This window comes from Octopus bimaculoides, chromosome 21 (genome assembly GCF_001194135.2).
Source record: "Octopus bimaculoides isolate UCB-OBI-ISO-001 chromosome 21, ASM119413v2, whole genome shotgun sequence".
Lineage (NCBI taxonomy): Eukaryota > Metazoa > Mollusca > Cephalopoda > Octopoda > Octopodidae > Octopus > Octopus bimaculoides.
The window spans coordinates 3,539,698-3,558,488 of NC_069001.1; the positions used below are offsets into that span (position 1 = coordinate 3,539,698).

The 18,791-nt window shown below is 34.2% G+C and overlaps 1 protein-coding gene across 4 annotated transcripts in view; it reads right to left on the reverse strand.

Moving 5' to 3' along the window:
* LOC106874603 (protein SCAI) overlaps window positions 1–18,791 on the reverse strand; it is a 225,269-nt gene that overhangs the window by 127,166 nt on the left and 79,312 nt on the right. For all 4 annotated transcript variants that reach the window (XR_008266452.1, XM_014922578.2, XM_014922502.2 and 1 more), the window contains exon 2: window positions 1,790–1,885. Coding sequence is in view for 3 of the 4 variants with exons in the window: in XM_014922578.2 (XP_014778064.1) it covers window positions 1,790–1,885 (96 nt within the window). In the remaining variant the exon portion in view is untranslated. The remainder of the gene's footprint in view (window positions 1–1,789; window positions 1,886–18,791) is intronic.

Genomic DNA, 18,791 nt, shown 5'->3' on the forward strand with positions numbered 1-18,791 from the left:
TATATATATATATATATATATATATATATATTATGTATGTGGGTGTGTTTGTGTATGTACATATGTGTGTGTGTGTGTGTGTACATACCAACCAAAGTCATAACCAACCCAGTGACATAACTCCTAACTAAATCCCCTACCCAATTTGTCTCATCACCTTTTCGCAGCAACCTCAAACCAGATGTGTCCTCCACCTCCAAAAATAGAGAGCAGTCACCATATTTCATTCCATATTGGCTACCTCTGATGAGCATAGGGTTATATAATCGGATTGTTACCTAACACTCCATTGCACCCCTAGCATGAAACCGATTGGTAAGATCAGCCATGATGGATATATAACATTGTACACTTTAGATAATATATATATATACACACACACATACACATACATATTTGAAAGAAGACCTGTTCCAAATATATCTATTGACTTCTTCTCACACATACATACATGCACACACACACACATATATATAAAGAAACTAGACTTCAATGTAGGTGAAGTTAGTGGAGGGAGTAGTGGTGCTATAAATCAGCTGATAGTCAATAGTAAATATGAGAGAGTCAGTTCTCACCTATGTTGTAGAGTAAGTTGAGAAGCTTTGATCAACTAAGCTTATCGAATCAATTGGATAATCTGTACTTAGTATGCAGAATGCTCCTGAAAAGTTTTTTCTCAGCCATGTTGTTGATAGGTCAACAGGTCGCTGTATCCACCACACTACATTAACATTTGCTTCAGTAAATGGTAGTTAAGTCGATGTTAGCATATTTGATGCAAGGAGCATCAAAATAGTGAACTTGAAAAAAATATGCAGTAGTAAATAAATAACATTAGTCAATGACTAATAATATTTCCATTTGTATACAGACAATAGAATGTGTTTTAGTTTTATTCTGAGCTCATCAGCAAAATATAGGTTTCAACAGAATGCAGTAATACAAGTAGTAAGAAGAGTGGGAGTTGTAGAGGTAATAGCCAGGTTTTGTTCTAGTGAGTCACTGATAACAACAGGAGTGGTCAGCTGTGTAATGTCCAGAGGAAATAATCTAAAAGAACTCATAAGTAAATGGACAACCAATCTGTTCTCTTTGTTCAGTCACACAAACAGAGTAAATAATGTAAGTATGATAATGTATTGCAGAGTAAATAGATCGGCTATGATTTCTTATTAACAGCAACCTGACTAATGGGTGTATAATCAGTAGATAATGGATGTATAAATAATAGGCTGGCTGCAGACAATACAAACATGTACCAATGATTATAGCTGTTGTTGTTTAGCAAAAGTTGTTGTTTAGCTCCAAATTAGTCTTAGTTGTGCAGCTGTATGATCAAATGCAATCCAGCCATGGCAGTCTGCCTTTTTAGGAGGTTTTTTTTTTATAACTAACTACATTATCCACTGTATCCTTTCTTTACTCTGAGATGGTAGTGTATTTCCTTTCTTTTCTCTGAAATGGTATCAGAGGTGGGATTCACTGTAAAGGATGTAACTAAATATGGTCGGATATAAAATCTAATGCCCTCCTACATCACACACTCCATAACCCTTGCCAATGGGTGAGCATTTATGTGGTCACTCAACCTGCTAGAAATATCAATCAACTTCCCTCAATCACATTCCAGTTTTAAAAATGGGAAGATTGCATTAATATAGTCCAAGAAAAACCTAAAAGAAGGAACCTAAAAGAATCCATGGTCATACAGATTTTGATCACAAGTGCGTCTGATATAATAACAAATAATAATATACATAATAGTTTCAAAAGGAAACATTCTGCTTACCTATGTTGCTGCTGAAATTTCCATAATTTAGTATATACATCAAAAGTCCTACCAAAGTAGGACTGCCATTGTTTATGGCCATACTGAGGCAAATCTCTGAAAAAGAAAAAGCAAGCAATGAAAAAAATATATACACAAAAAAATAAGATAAAAGATTTCTTACATTGCTACAATGTCAAAGAAATAATAATAATAATAATAATAATAATAATAATAATAATAATAATAATAATAATAATAATAATAGCAATAATAATAATAATGATGATTTCAAATTTTGGCACAAGGCCAGAAAGTTCCAGGGCGGGGGGGGGGAGTAAATCAGCAGAGTGTGATTTGAACACCCTGTTGTTTGGCTGCTAATTCTAGCAGATCCAGCAACTATGTCAAGGTTCCTTTGCCAGTTTCTTAAACTGAAGCTTATACCAGTCATGATGGTGGTGGTGGTTGTGAGAGTGGCAACAGCAGCAGTAGTGGTAGCAAAGATGATAACAATGATAGTAGTGATGCTAATGATGATGATAGTGATGATGTTGGCAGTGGTATGATGATGATGATGATGAGGTTAGTGAAAATTCGGAAAGTAAAAAAAATTGGTTAAAATTAATTTGCTATTATATAATTTATTATTGTTGATTTTTAATCATCTAATCAAAATAGCCGTAGATTAGGAATAATAAATGTATAAATTACATGCAACTTAAGAGTTCCAAACCTCCAAATCAATTTCCATCCAATTAGAGAATAACTGTTATAAAATTAATTTGGAAATTTCTGAGAAATAATGAAAACTAGAATATTAACATTGGTAAACCTTCTGTGACACTGAATCATATTATTGGTAATAAATGTTGGCTGCTATTGTTGTTTAGCCCCAGGCTAGTGCTGTTTAAGTGGAAGCTTCAACAAAAGCATTCTAGCTGTAGCCATCCCATTTGTTTGTATATCTAGGGCTACAATTTTAAGATGGGAGGAGTGCGATTTGATGGAATTTAGCTGTTGTTTCTTCAGGTTAAGTGACCACATTGAGCAACCCTTTTTCGGTTCAAGATGCTGGCTGTTATTTAGTAGTGTTGTAGTGGTAGATGTAGTAATAGTGTTTGTTGTTTGATCCCAGGTCAACTGTAACTGAGCAAACCTGTAATCAAATACATTCCAGCCGTCATCACTACATTTTGGTCATTTTTCTTTCAGGCATGATATGACTATTATTTTTAGCAGGTGAATCAATCATGAAGAGAGATTCCATTGTTATTCAATTCCATTATGGGAACATGATATGAAGCTACCAACAAACAGCCAATATGAGAGCCTTTATGCATTCACTCAACCTGCTAGAAAAAGTAGACAGATCTTCTCAACTCAGACCCTACTGAAAAAAATAGATAGGATCATCATCATAGCAGGATTATTAGCTTGCTTATCAGTTCTGATTTAGATTAAAACAACAGCAACCAATTTATAGTGCTAAATAATCCAGCATGCATCATCCATTCTTGATACATGTTCACCATACAAGTCAATGAGGGAAACTGAAACCACAATATTTCAGTGGCCAGATCTTTTATCTTTTACTGTGTAGTTGTTTCAATCATTAGACTCAGCCATGCTAGGACACCACTTTGAAGCATTTCAGTTGAGTGAATTGACCCCAAAACTTATAATTTTAAGGCATGATACTTATTCTATCAGTCTAGAATACAGGGACATAAACACACCAACACCAGTTGTCAAGCGGTGGTGGGGGACAAACACAGACACAAAGACATGTACACACACACACATATATGGCAGGCTTCTTTCAGTTTCCATCTACCAAATCCACTCACAAAGCTTTGGTCAGCCTGAGGTTATAGTAGAAGACACTTGCCCAAGGTGCCATGCAGTGGGACTGAACCCAGAACCATGTGGTTGGGAAACAGACTTCTTACCACACAGCCACACCTGCACCTATGTACCCTCACTAAATTTGCCCAAATAAATAAAATATAAACGGACCCTCTAGGTTTAAGTGATGAGTATTCAGTTGTTCAATTAACTGAATGATCTACTCTTTGAATTAACATTTAAGTGACTGCGTATTCTTTAGACCTTTTCATCCATTCATCAGAACACATGTCTCTCCAGCTGGAGAAAACCTTCTCTTGACTCCATCTGGCACCATCTAATTTGTTGCTGGCCTTTGTTTCAAGGATCTGCCTTACTCACTATGCTAAGCCTACAGGTTAATGAGGGGTCATTTTTTTAGGAACCCAGCTGGAAGTTGACTCAGAAAGAAAAGAACCAGAACAAATAGGAACAAACAGGACTGAACCCAGGACATTATGATTGTGCAGAGAACTGTTTAATCATTTGGCTATGCAACTTGACTAATATACCTCAAATATATACAAACCAGAGTCAAAAAACTGGTGGTGGTCTGAATCAACAAAGCATTATTTAGAGAAGGAAAATTTGCTTAAGTTCAGATGTCATATAGGAGGGATGAAGTATCCTAACATATCAACCAAAACACTTCATCACAGAGTGAAAAACAGTTTTCTGTCCCCAATGAATGGCTTTCATTGAAAGATCAGGATTCTCTTCTCATCTCTCTATACAAACATATCCAATGGGGGCCCTACAAAAGGTCATAAGCACTAACCCTAACCCTCCCTTCCTCACTAAAAGATTAAAAAACAAAGCAATAAATATGAACATCCATACCCATCAATTATGCAATGCCTCTACTACTTAGAGCTGTGAAGAGTGTACCTCAGCATGAAACCTATTATTAGAACAATTTTTTATTTATGCAGTTTTCTTTTATTTATTTGCCAAAAACAGGGGGAACATCAGCAACAATCAGTTGATTCACTGGCCAATAAACCGGCATCTTAAGATAAAGATGAATAACAAAAAAAACCCAACTTGCACGCAGTTTGTCATTTACTCTAGTGTAATCACTATTAAATCCCCAAAAACCAAAAGAAGCCACACAAAAGGTAGATGAGCAAAACTGTACTAAAAAGGTACATTAACAGATTTTTACCTGGCTTTAGTAAAGTAAACAAAGAGGGAAATAAATGCAATAATCAAATTTTATAATTTTTTTAAGATTTTAATGAGTGTTTCAAAAATCTCTCTATCTCATATACCTTAAATCTGTTTATTTCACCAACACCACCACCCACCTCTCTCTCTCTCTTTCTCTCTCTCTCTCTCTCTCTCTTTATATTTATATATATATATATATATATATATATGTATATATGTACTGTAAATCAATTTCCCCTAACATACCTTAAATCGCTCTTTCTCCCCCCCCCCTTCTTTATTTCTCTCCCTCATTCTGATCCTGCAAACTGAAGCAATAATTTTCAACAAAAACAAAACAAAAATAAATTTTAAAACCCCTTTAATGATACTTTTATTTAATATGCACGCCAAAACTGATTTTTTAATTTATTTTTAAAAAAAAACAAACAAATTTTTTTTAAATAAAATTTTAAAAAATAAGAATCGAGAATTTTAGAAAAACAAAAACAAAAATAAAAGGAATGGAATGCAAAAAATTGTTTAAATTTCATTGAACTCTGGGATAAAATAATTCCAAGCAATAGTGTCTGAAATCAATAGAAAACTACAAAGATTTACAAGTGAAAAATGATAAAGAGCACAGCAACAGCATACTAATGATGTTAATATGACTGAGGTTGTAGTGTAGTTGTGGTGATGGTGGTAGTGGTGAGAGGGAGAGAAAGTGAAAGAGAGAAGGGGATGTGAGGATGATATAATTAGAGTCCTCTTTTGCTATATGTTAAATGAGATATATATGCATACGCATACACTCAAATACACGGACATGCTTACATGCACTCACACAAATGTGGCCATGCATGCATATTCACATATATATTTACATGCACATACATATGCACGCAAACAGATACATGTTTACACACATATATAGTAATGCATATTCACATGTATATATACATATATGTACACAAATCCATACACACATTACAGAGAAACATGCACACATACAAACATATATTCTTTTATTTGTTTCAGTCATTTGACTGTGGCCATGCTGGAGTACTACCGTTAATCAAACAAATTTACCCCAGGTCTTATTCTTTGTAAGCCTGGTACTTATTCTATTGGTCTCTTTTGTCAAACCGCTAAGCTATGGGGACATAAACACACCAACATCAGTTGTCAAGTGATGGTGAGGGGACAAACAGACACACAAACATGTATGTATATATATATAAATATATATATGGGAGAATATACAAATAATAACAACAGACGAGGACAGGTGGTGTAAATAACAAAAGTATATATTAGTATGACGCTCGGGAATACGGAAAGTCTTTGACGTTTCGAGCTACGCTCTTCAACAGAAAGAATACGGAGACAAGGAGAAAAACACGGAGAAAAAAAATTGCCATAACTAAGAGTGTAAATCTACTATTAGCATTATAATGCTGCTAGAATTGAAATAGAGACATATTTGAACTTGGCCAGAAAGCTATCTGTCTATCTACTTCTCTATCTGCTCAGCTATAGCTTTCAAATGCAATTTGGGTATCATATTTTATAACAAAGGGTTTCTATATATATATATGATGGGCTTCTTTTAGTTTCCGTCTACCAAATCCACTCACAAGGCTTTGATCAGCCTGAGGCTATAATAGAAAACACATGCCCAAGGAGACATGCAGTAAGACTGAACCAGGAACCATATGGTTGGGAAGCAAGCTTCTTACCACACAGCCACACCTATGTATATATAATCTTAAGTACACACACCACACACACACACACACACACACACACACACACACACACACACACATACAAAAGCAGTTGAAGACAGAAGCAATGTCATCACAAAGATGACAACAAATACATGTGAAGTACAAGGATAAGATTATAAATATCTGCCAACATGTAACATTGGTTTCAAATTTTGATATAATGCCAGGATTACATTCAAAGTAGACATGTTTGTCTTTTGTGAGCAGATAATTCAGCGTTCAACTGGTACTTATTTTATCGACCCCCATAAAGATGAAAGGCAAAGATATCTACATATCTACCTGAATATCTATCCATCAAGATGTCTATGTCTGTCTGTTCGTTTCTATCTGCCCAAGTTTATCCGAGTTTATCTGAGTCTATATTCTTACTATAATAGATTAGGCCAACATCTAATGACTAGCTGTAAGAGTAAGGAACAACAGATCACAGTAAAAGTAAGCTATTTGTAAAGGTAAATAATTGAAGATTAAAAGTGGGGCTTCCAAAGCAGGGCCCAAGAAGTGGGAACCTAGAAAGAGAAATCAAAAACAAGGCTTAAAAGCATAAAGGCAAGTACTTACAGTGGGGCTTAAAGATAGGGCTCAAAATTAGGTTCTAAAGCAAAAGAAATTCCTTCAGATTATGAAAATAGCAAACGACTATGGCTACATGATGAATAAAATAGAGACAAACTGTTGGAATAACAAGTCAAATTGGTAGAGAATAACTACAAAGCAACAGATACTGTGCATAATGATTACAGCAATAAATTATAACAGAACTATAATTTACCTAACATAAACAGTGTTCAGTAAATTAACAAGGAAACCCATATATAAAAACACCCAAATGGTGTTTATGTTATAAAGATTATAATTATGTCTTGCGTTAAGAAAAGATTCATTAGTAGAAATAGCAGAAGAAATCGGACATGATATAACTGCCTGCTGGAAAGACATATTCTTCACACAATCAGACATTGCCATAACTAAGAGTGTAAATCTACTATTAGCATTATAATGCTGCTAGAATTGAAATAGAGACATATTTGAACTTGGCCAGAAAGCTATCTGTCTATCTACTTCTCTATCTGCTCAGCTATAGCTTTCAAATGCAATTTGGGTATCATATTTTATAACAAAGGGTTTCTATAAATATTCTTGAATTTTTTCAACTTATGAGTAGATGGCAGAATTGATAAAGTGGAGAAGATATTTCATAGAATTTTGGGTATGTCCTGTTACATTCTATTTAAAGTTATCTCTGGAGATGTTCTTTAGAAATTAATGCCAACACTGATTTGTCAAGACATTTCATTTATGAATACGTCTATTTAAACAATGCAACTGAAGCTAGAAAAATAGGTAATGTCATAACAAATCAATGCTGGCTCTAACTTCTATAGAATATCTGTAGAGATAACTTTAAAAAGTAAATTAATAGCACTGCTAACACATGTGAGGCACTGTATTGACTTATAAAGCCTTTAATACACTTGGTAGTGTATTACGGTTGCATAACAAAATACAGTGTCTCTACCAGCAATTTATGTGTCACACTCTATGTTCAAATCCCAACCAGATTGATTTTGTTTACCATCACTGAAGTTGATGAAATAAAGTATTGTATATACAGTCCTCAAGAGGTGCTCCAGAATGATACAGTCCAATGGCTGGAACTAGTACAAGAATAAAATAATGTGTGTGTGTGCATCCAGAAAAATAGCCATGGCCTGACCAAGTGGTTAAGAAGTCTGCTTCTCAATCACAAGGTTGTATGTTCGTATGTTCAATCCTATTCTCTGGGGTTGATCCATGCTTTGAAAGTGAAATTGGTACCTGTAATTTAACAATCCAGCTTTGTCATACACAGCATTACACTGATTCTACTTGAAGATTATGTTAAGAGTAGGAATGTCTGTGGAATACTCAATCTTTTGTGAGCAGATAATCCACTTGATCTAGCAACTGGTACACTCATTGTGGAAACTGACAGAGATCCATTTACTATTTCTGAGTGGGATATTTTTCATTTTAAGGATGAAGAGTGTTGAAAAAAAGTTGCAGTAAGACAGAGAGAGGGTTTAGTTTCGGGTTGAAGTATGGTGTTGGGAATTTATTTCTGCAGGAGGTGAAGGAAGAGGCAGATAGTGAACAATATAGTAATTGGATAGATCAAGACTGAAGGAGATAGAGAGAGAGTGAGAAGCAGAAAGAGAAAAAGTAAGTAAAAACAATTAGACTAGAGGTCAGAGGAGGAACAGACATACAAAGAGAAAGAGTATGAGAGAGAGGGAGTTGACAGTGAAGATAAGAAATCATGAATGATTGTCAAGTATAAAGTGAGAAGGATTTGTGTGTGTGATTACTCACAAATACACACACACACGTCCATAATATATTTATTCAGGTCTGTAAATGTAAGTCCTACTGCAAAGTGTTTGTCCAAACACAGCCATGGCTGCAAGAGGTTCTTTACATCCGGAAGCTTTATTCAATTGAATAACCGAGCTTCTTTCATCAAACTGGTAACCATGTTAAATTGCACTGATCACCTGACCATTGGATTGAGTCACATGATATACCAAGTATGTAAATCATGTGAAGCATGCAATGCTGCTGCACAAATGTTATATTCTTTTCCCATTTGTTTTATATACTGCATTCACACTAAGGACTATATTTGATCATTAGCGTACCTTTGTTTATTCCTGTAAATCTATATAAGCTTTACCACAGCATAGGTGATTACTGGTCAAGTTTGCTGACTTGCAGCACTTTGATACTTTCATCAATACTCTCATCGCTTGATTAAATCTGTAAGCTAAATTCGAGTTCTAGCCTTCAATAAGGATCCATATATTATAAGGGCCTCTTGCACTTTCTCAAGGTTTGATATCAGATATGATCACATGACTGCTTTTAACCCATCAACATGATACATAATCAAATCAATCTAACCTTTCTCTTATTCACTACAAACTGAATCAAATTAGAATTTGGCTGGTATTTTTCTGGTTGTCAATTTTTCAAGAGAACACACTCACCCACTCAATATCCAAGTACTTAGTATTTTGATCAGGAAAATATTTCATATTAGATTTTGCTCTATTGTCTTTACCTCTATTATCTATTACCTTTTTCTTTTCTTTGTTTTGTTTTGTTTTTTTCCTGCTACAGGAATTTCAAAATGTGGAAGTTCTGTAAGAGGCAATTTCACAGTCAAAGAAATTGTTATTTTTGTTGATAAACGAACAATGAAGACTTCCAAGTTTCTTCCTTCCACTGTCTGTCTTTTGAATTGGTGACTTCATTACTTTGCAATGGTTCTACCAAACTTTTCTACTGAGTAATTGCTTGGAGATGTAATTTTTGGAAGTGAAATTCTTCAATGTTTTATACTTCAGTATTCTAAATATACTTCACAGTTTATAAAGTGTAGACCACTATCACAAATGATACTTTTTAGAATTCCCCACAATGTGAAAAGCAATTCTATACAACTGATCCAATTATGAGTTCCAGTTGGTTTCATGACAAATATCTCTTGCCAGCATGACATGCTACATTTAGAATAACTGTGATTTTCTGATGGGTGGCAGACTTTTGAAATCCACATGCAGTCTCTCCCATATATTTGGAATTATAGATATCATTAAGGATTTTAACAGCTCAGACAGTTCAAGTGATACACATATCAAACAATTTTTACTTTATCTTTGTCAATACTAGCCCAGCACACTTTACTTCTTGGAAGTTGCTTTTTTAAACCTGACATTCCTGGGCAATATCTAATACTTTTGTTCTTAACACAAAAGGAATGATGATTCGATTTCTTTGAAGAATGATATCTGATTTCTCTATAAGCTCTTGTTTTATAGGCAAATAAATACTAGTAGCTGGATTTTTTCCATTCACCAGTTCACAGTACTTCTATTGCTTGGATAGTTGAGTTTTCCTTTCAAAGTTTTAGTAAGATAGATAAAGTTACTATAGCTTTAGAAATTACATTTGCAATATGTTAGATTCTGGGTGCTCTTTATTAACTGAAGTTAGTATCACAGGACATCAATCTAAGTTTTCAGCAAAGTATTCTTGACAAAGGCTTTGCCTTTATATCAAATAGTTGTTGATGGTCACTAAAAATGTCGAATGGTCTTCCATACAGATATATGCGGAATTTTCACATATCCATACCACAAAAGGTCTTCTTTTTCAGTTTTATAACACCAGTGTTTGATTTTTGAAAGTACTTTGGAAGCATAGGAAATAACATGATATTCACCTCCTGGAATCATGCACTGATATGGTGTCCAACTCAACAGAACTGGTATTAAAGTGTGATAATATTATAGATGTTATGCAGTGATTTTAATTCCTGAAATTTTTCAACTTGTTTATTACTCCAATGATTTCCCACCCACCCCAATATAATCTGCTGAAAGAAATAAATGTTATATGATGCATTGATGGATCTAATCCTACTTGATGATAGCCGGTATTAAGATCCAGTTTTAAAAGGAAGCATGATCCATTTAAATTTTCCAATACCTCATCAATGGTAAGTAGTGAATATTGCATCTTTTAGAAATACAATTTATTCACAAAAATTAACCATGGATTTGAAAGAAGAAATTGACAATGATGATGATGGTGGTCACTATGATAATGGTAATGACTGTGATAATGCAGAAAATACACTATTGATAAAAACTATGAAGATGAAAATGACTATGATAATGCTGACAGGAGTGCTGACAATAATGACTATTATGATTAATGATGACTATAATGCTTCTGACACTGATACTGCTTCCAGTGATATGAAGACTACACCTATGACAATGATGATGCTTCATTGATCAAAAGAGATGAAAAACAAAATGAAGAGGGAGCACAACAACTTTTAGCAATATTCCTCAATATGCCATAAAAGAGACACTAATGTTAACATCATCATCATCATCACCATCACAATCATGATACTGCTACTGCTGCTCAGTTGTGATAGTTGTGAAAGTGACAACAGGAATGGTGTATGTTGTAAGCTGTATATAATAAGACTAAACCTAGAGCAACAATGTTTATACAATCAATATAGAACTGCTAAACTCACTGATTGCCACTTCTTTTTACAGGTCTTTACAATAAATAACAACACAACATTGCTCTGTTTAATCTGCTCGTAATATTTTTTCTTAATTTTGCAGTCACTCTCTCCCCCATCTCCTCCCTCCCCTCTCTCTCTCTCTCTCTCTCACACACACACACACACACACACATACAAAAACACAGAATCACACATATTGATATCTTCTGCTACTACCCAACAGCAATGCCTCTCTATCTTCCTATCTCTCTCTCTCTCTCTCTCTCACACACACACACACATACTCTCGCGCACTTTAAAATATTCCTCTACTACTACCCAATAGCAATTTCTCTCTCTTTCTCCCTCTCTCTCTCTCTCTCACACACACACACACACACACACACCTTCCTCTGCTACTACCCAACAGTAATTTCCTTATCTCTCCAAGTATCTATCTTTCTAATCTTTACAGCTATCTCTCTCTATCTAATCTTTACAACCATCTATCTATCAATCTATCTCATCTTTCCATCTATCTGTCAATGTAATCTTTATATCTGTCTAATCTTTCCCTCTGATCTATCTATCTATCTATCTATCTATCTCTTATTCTATCTAATCTGCATATCTATCTAGTCTTTATATCAATCTACCTATCTAATCTTTATATCTATCTACCTATCTAATCTTTATATCTATCTACCTATCTAGTCTTTATATCTATCTACCTATCTAGTCTTTATATCTATCTACCTATCTAATCTTTATATCTACCTACCTATCTAATCTTTCTCTGTCTCTCTTCATCTATCCTATTTATCCAACTCTCTACTTAGCTATGTATCTTTTCCTGCACTCTTTTTCCTTTCCCCGTCTTCCAAAGCTGTTAATTTGATGACTGGTACAGATTCCACTCCAGTTTTTATCATAATACGGCTATCATGTCAGGGAACATTTTATTCAATATGGCTTTGTGCTGCATTCTAACTCAATGTAAAAGAACATCATACTGAGGCTCAAGGAGAGAGAGAGAGAGAGAGAGAGAGAGAGAGAAAGGGGAAAGGAGAAATTACATTAATGAAGATGAAAAAAAAAATCCAAAGCAGTTGTACTGAAGACCCTGGCAAATGTAACACTTGATTGGATAGAAGTGAGGAAGAGGGTATTTTTAATTGTTGCTGTAAGTCTTCATTACAAAAGGGGAAGAAAAAAAATATATTCAACTACAGGTATGACTGTGTGGTGAAGAAGTTGGCTTCAAAACCACATGGTTCTAGGTTTGAGCCCACTGCACAGCACTCCTTGGGCAAGTGTCTTCAACTACAATAGTTTCGGGTTGACCAATGCCTTGTGAGTGGAATTTGGTAAATGGAAACTGTGCAGAAGATCTATGCTAAAGTGGCAAGCTGGCAGAATTATTACTGAGCAGGAGAAAATGCTTAGTAGCATTTCTTGTGATTTTACACCCTGAGTTCAAATATCACTGGGGTCAACTTTGCTTTTCATCCTTTCGGGGTCAATATAATAAAATCCCAATTGAACACTAGGGCCAATGATATTGACTTACTTCGTTCCCTGAAATTTCTGGTCTTGTGCCAAAATTTGAAACCATCATTGTAACTGCTGCTGCTAACACCAAACTTCTACAACCACTAATTAGATATAACAATGTATCATATGATCTTCTAATGAGTTCTTGATATCAAAAGCTTGCATGTAACTCAACTATAGTTTGTTTTTTTTATCACATTAGCAAACTGATTCAATATCTTTACCTACAGTTTTACATTTATAATTATGAAAGGCCTCTGTTGTAGATTTGTTTTTAGTGTGTGTGTCTGTGTGCATGTGTGCGCACGCACGCATGCCTGTGTGTATGCATGCATGTTTAATGGGTTAGTCAGAGAAGGGAGGCAGCCTCTATGACACTTCTCCAGAGATTCTGAGACTAGTGAATGAAGTGGGGAGGCCATCTTCATATTGGAGGCCTGGCTTGAATGTTTGCAACACAGTAGACTCTACTAAAGGTACCCAAGAACTTGGTGGTGATGTAAACTGGCTGATGGATTGAATCTACCACCCAATACAGAGAACAATCTCCTCAGTAAGCTTCTACATTTTCCCACTGCCAAACTTCATTCCCTAAACTTCGGTCAATCTCAGAGTGTCACAGGTACCACATAATGGAAATCAAACTTGAAACTATAAAACTGTGAAGTGAACTTTTTCACCACACAGCCATACCTGTATACATGTATTCATTCCAATCACTGTATTGTGGCTATGCTGGAGCACTGCATCTATAATATTTGTTTGTATTTTAAAACTATCATAAGAGAAAAATTTAAACACTGTCTTTAGTAAAACTTTTGTAAAAAAATTTTTAAATCATAAATATATATTCAATATCATAAATTTGTAAGATTAATCAGATTGATAATTATTCATTAATTTTGATTAGATACAAAGACAATTTTACCTTGAGGCAGGGAATAATAATTTGAATAAAAAGTTTGCAACTCTTTGTAGTCACTGTTTGCCGACAGACAATCACTAGTTTCCTGAGATTCTACTGTTCTGCTGTCATAGTTAGTATTTACCCAGAAGGTAAGGTATAATAATTTGAATTTACCAAGAAGTAGGATATAATAATTTGAATTTACTCAGAGGTAGGGTATAATATTTTAAAGTTATTTAAGAGTAATATATAATCATTACAAAGTTTTAAGCAAAACTTTTGAGTATGACATGTTTTGGTGCAGCCATTTTGGCCCCACATATTTGGCATCACTGATTCAATGCTGATCTATAATAGGAAAATTCAAGTTCAGTTGGACAGGTGACTTTTAAAAGAAAATCAATGTTGAAAAGGGATACTCTTTGTAATCATTCAATCTGATAGAAATAGCAGCCAAATCATCTACAAATATCCTGCTCATCCTAAAGAAAAGTCACATTGGCCAATGTGGTCCAACTATTCCATATTTGAATCCTGAATAAAAGACAACATGGTCACAACTGAAACATATTTGGTTATAGGTCAGATAACTTTCAAGGTTGAGCTTAAGTGAAGCAATTACACTAATGAAGCAATTACACTAATGAAACAATTACACTAAACATAGAAAATGAAGAAAAGTTCACAGCTAAAGCAGATACAAGGTGGTGTCAGGAAAATTATAATTTTTTATATATATGGCAGTGTGATTAAGAAGCTTACTTTGCAACCATGAGGTTTTGGATTCAATCCCACAGCACAGCACCTTGAGTGTCTTCTATTATAGTAGAAAACACTTGCCCAAGGGGCTATACAGTGAGACTGAACCCAATACCATGTAATTGTAAAGTGAGCTTCTTAACTACACAGCCATGTGGACATCTATACCCCACTAAACTTCTCTAAAATTTTGGTTATTTGGAAAATTAACTGAAACACTGAGTCATCTTGTTTTTCTTCAGTCAGGCACAATCACACACACACACACACACTATTCCATATCTCATTCATAACAGAAGTTTAATGGTACTATTCCACAGTTATGTCTTTAAAAGGTAGCAATACCTCAGTTTACTGTTCCTCATAGGAATACTTTGACTGTTGGGATTTAGTTTCAGCCATTGTCAAATGTCAAGAACAACTGAGAAGATTCATTCAGGATTCACAGTCATAATCTCATTGCTTGAAGAATCTTTGGAGAATAGCAGCATCAGTTGATGAAATTGGTCCAAACATTTGATTGATACTTTATTTTGTGAACTCTGGAAAAATGGAAGGCAAAACCACCCTCGGTGGAATTTGATCTCAAAATGTAAATGGCTAATGCTGAATATTGCATGGCATTTTTGCCTTACACTAATACAGCCAATTCACTCATTTGCTTTATAGCTACAAAACAGGTCATTAGTAAAGACACATGGTCAGCAAAGAGTTAAAAGACACAGTCTGCTGTTGCTTGAAATATAGACAATTAAATTATAAATTCTAATAGAGGTTATGCATTCACTGATGAGGTCATAAGGTTAAAATATATCAGGAGTTATCCGCCATATCAAACACTAACTGAACATATGATCTGTTGTTTGGTAAATGACAAAAAGATTAAGCTCGTTAGATGCAAATAATTTTGAAGAGTCTTTGTGAGTCTCACTGCACCAACATTTGTGCTACCATTAGAATGTTCATCAATTCAGATGTTCAATAAATTCGTTAGTTAAAGAGAAAGCCATTCGTTTACAAAAACTGAATCAATTTTCATAATTTTGTTAATATTAATCTTGAGAAATAAGTTATTTCTTAATTTTTATCTAATATTACAAGTAAAAAAAAAAGTATTTAATAATCTTAAATGAAAAATGAAAAATTAATCTTAACTTTCTCTTTTCTTTTTTATCAACGTCCAAAGTATTGTATTGCAAGATTCAGGTGAATTTTCTCTTTATGTGTATTTGTGTGTGCATGTGTGTGTGTGTGTGTGTGTGTGTGTGCATGCACATCTGTTTATGTATGTATATATGTATGCATATCTACTTGTATGTGTGTATGTCTCTGCCTAGATACCTGCATGTATGTGTGTGTGTGTGTACATGTGCTTTATATATTTTAACCAAGTTTATTTTGTGTATTTAGGCTTTTGTCTGTGTTTGAAGAAAATACAGTTTGTATGTTGTATCAATGCATATGATCACATGAATTACGCAGTTTTGGTGAGTGTATATAAAGATGATGTGTGTGTGTGTGTATGTGTGTATTTAGTTTTAAGACGTACACAATGGTGTCTATGTGTGTTTAGACAATAAAGGTATTTTAGCAATTTTTCATTTTTGCCATTAACAATTTAACAATGTCAGTGAGTTAAAACAATTGTATTTACTGAGTACAATTAAATACAGATGATAGACAAGACAGATACAAAAAACATCATCATCATCATTGACATTGTCGTTGTTGCTGCTGCTCTTATACAACAACCAGCAGACCTTTACCAAAAGAAGAAAAATAAGAAAGTGAACAATAATGTGTGAGAATTGTTTTATTAATGGGCCAAACATGACAGGCCATTTATCTGTAGATCTACTCAGTAATAAGTCATCTGATCAAACAAATAACACATTGATTTTTAACTCAATTTTTACAAAATTCAAGATGTGCGCCATCATATGTTCAATTCTAACTTAATGAATAATGTTCCTGGTTTCTATTTCAAGGTGTTGTAGAGATAATTTATCAAAGTGTAAACTAGATCTTCGAGGGTTTATCCCAGTTATGATAATAATAGAAAATAGAACATTCTAGCAATCATTTCTTCAACAGAAATTAAAGAAAGCATTACTTTACGCAGATTTGAAGAAACATACAAAATATATAAACAATTTAAGGAAATTTAAATTATAGTAAAGAAAGAAATGAAAAACAGACTTCTCAGCAGCTAGGTCAAGAGTTTTTCAACAATCACTAGTAAAACAAAGGTGCTAATAGAGTATATTTCAAATATAGAATTATCTAGATATTTATAATTAAACTGACATATATCTTTGCCATAAATAAAACCCAAACAACTATTACATTCATTTTGATTAAATGACTTTATATTCATGGAAACAAAATGTCAAATTTAGCCTGAATTTTTCTCTTACATTTTTGAAAATTTAATCTTAAATAAATCACAAGAATTTGACAGGACTAGTCCTGGTTTCCTTCAGATATGTGATGAAAAAAAAAAAATTGAAGAGAGAACATGTAATCTTCCTGAAGCACTGAATATAACAAGATGATCCATTTGCTGCATAAAGTAGCACTTACACAAGCATTGCACATAAACAAAAACAGAAAAATGTAGAGAGACACACACATGTGTGTGTGTGTTCCCCTTTCTCTTTGAGTGTGTCTGTGTGTGTGTATATATATATATATATATATATATATACACAGAGATGGGAAGACACACACGCACACAAGAGGTTAGCTGAAATGATACATGGTTGATACTGTACTCAGTGCTCCTGTGGAACCCCTACGTGGACACACTAGAAGAGGGAGACTGAGGATGATATATGTTGATGCACTAAGGACAGACACAGCTCTCTGGGAGACACAGGACATGGCAGCGATGATGAGGGACAAAGACCGCTGGAGAGAACTCGTCCATGAATCTCAGGAATTTTGCCCACCCTAGATTTATATATATATAACATTAATGTAATAATGTTCAGAATATCTTATTTCCCTATCTATTATATTCCCCTAAATATTTCACTGTGTATGGTGTACCCACTAAACATTTCACTATCCATATCAGAAATCATCTCACTATCCATAATATACTACAAAACATTTCAATATCCATCACATAGTAGTAAATATTTAACTATCCTTGGTATAGCTACAAAATATTTCACTATGCTATAACCCTAAATATCCCTCTATCCATGGCATAGCCCTAAAGCAATAAAATCAGTTCTGAATATGAAAATTACTCAGAATATAAATGTAACAAGAGATGGGCAGTGATATCACCCACATTGTAAACAGTAAAACAACCAAAAGAGAAATAGGGAGAAACTGATGAAATTCTATTTGCTGATTGAAAAGCTAAATTGCTGGCATAGCTAGAAAATATTTCAGTGATTGTGAATGGTCATAAAATCTGTATTATTGTTAATGAATAAATGGTATGGTGACCAGAAATCAAAGTAACAAAAAAAAATTATATATAGAAAGAGAGAGGGAGGGTGCAATGTGTTTATAGAAATGATAGCATTCCAGACTAAATCTGTTGTGGCAACAATTTACAGGTCATGTTCTGATGTAAGTGGGCTTATGATTTTGTTCCTAATCCCACAGAGTTATTGTTGCTGTTATATTTTAGCTCAGGTCAGCTTGGTGTTGATGTTGTTTAGTCTGAAGTTAATCCCTATGTTCAAAAGCAGTCAAACCATGACCACCTTGTTTGTTTACTTTTCAGAAATAGCATTCCCTGGACTACATTATCCACTGTTGCCTTTTTCGTCACAGTTTCGTCTTCTCTCTCTCTCTCTCTCACTCTCTCTCTCACTCTTTCTCTCTCTCTCACTCTCTCTCTCTCTCTCTCTCTCTCTCTCTCTCTCTCTCTCTCTCTCTCTC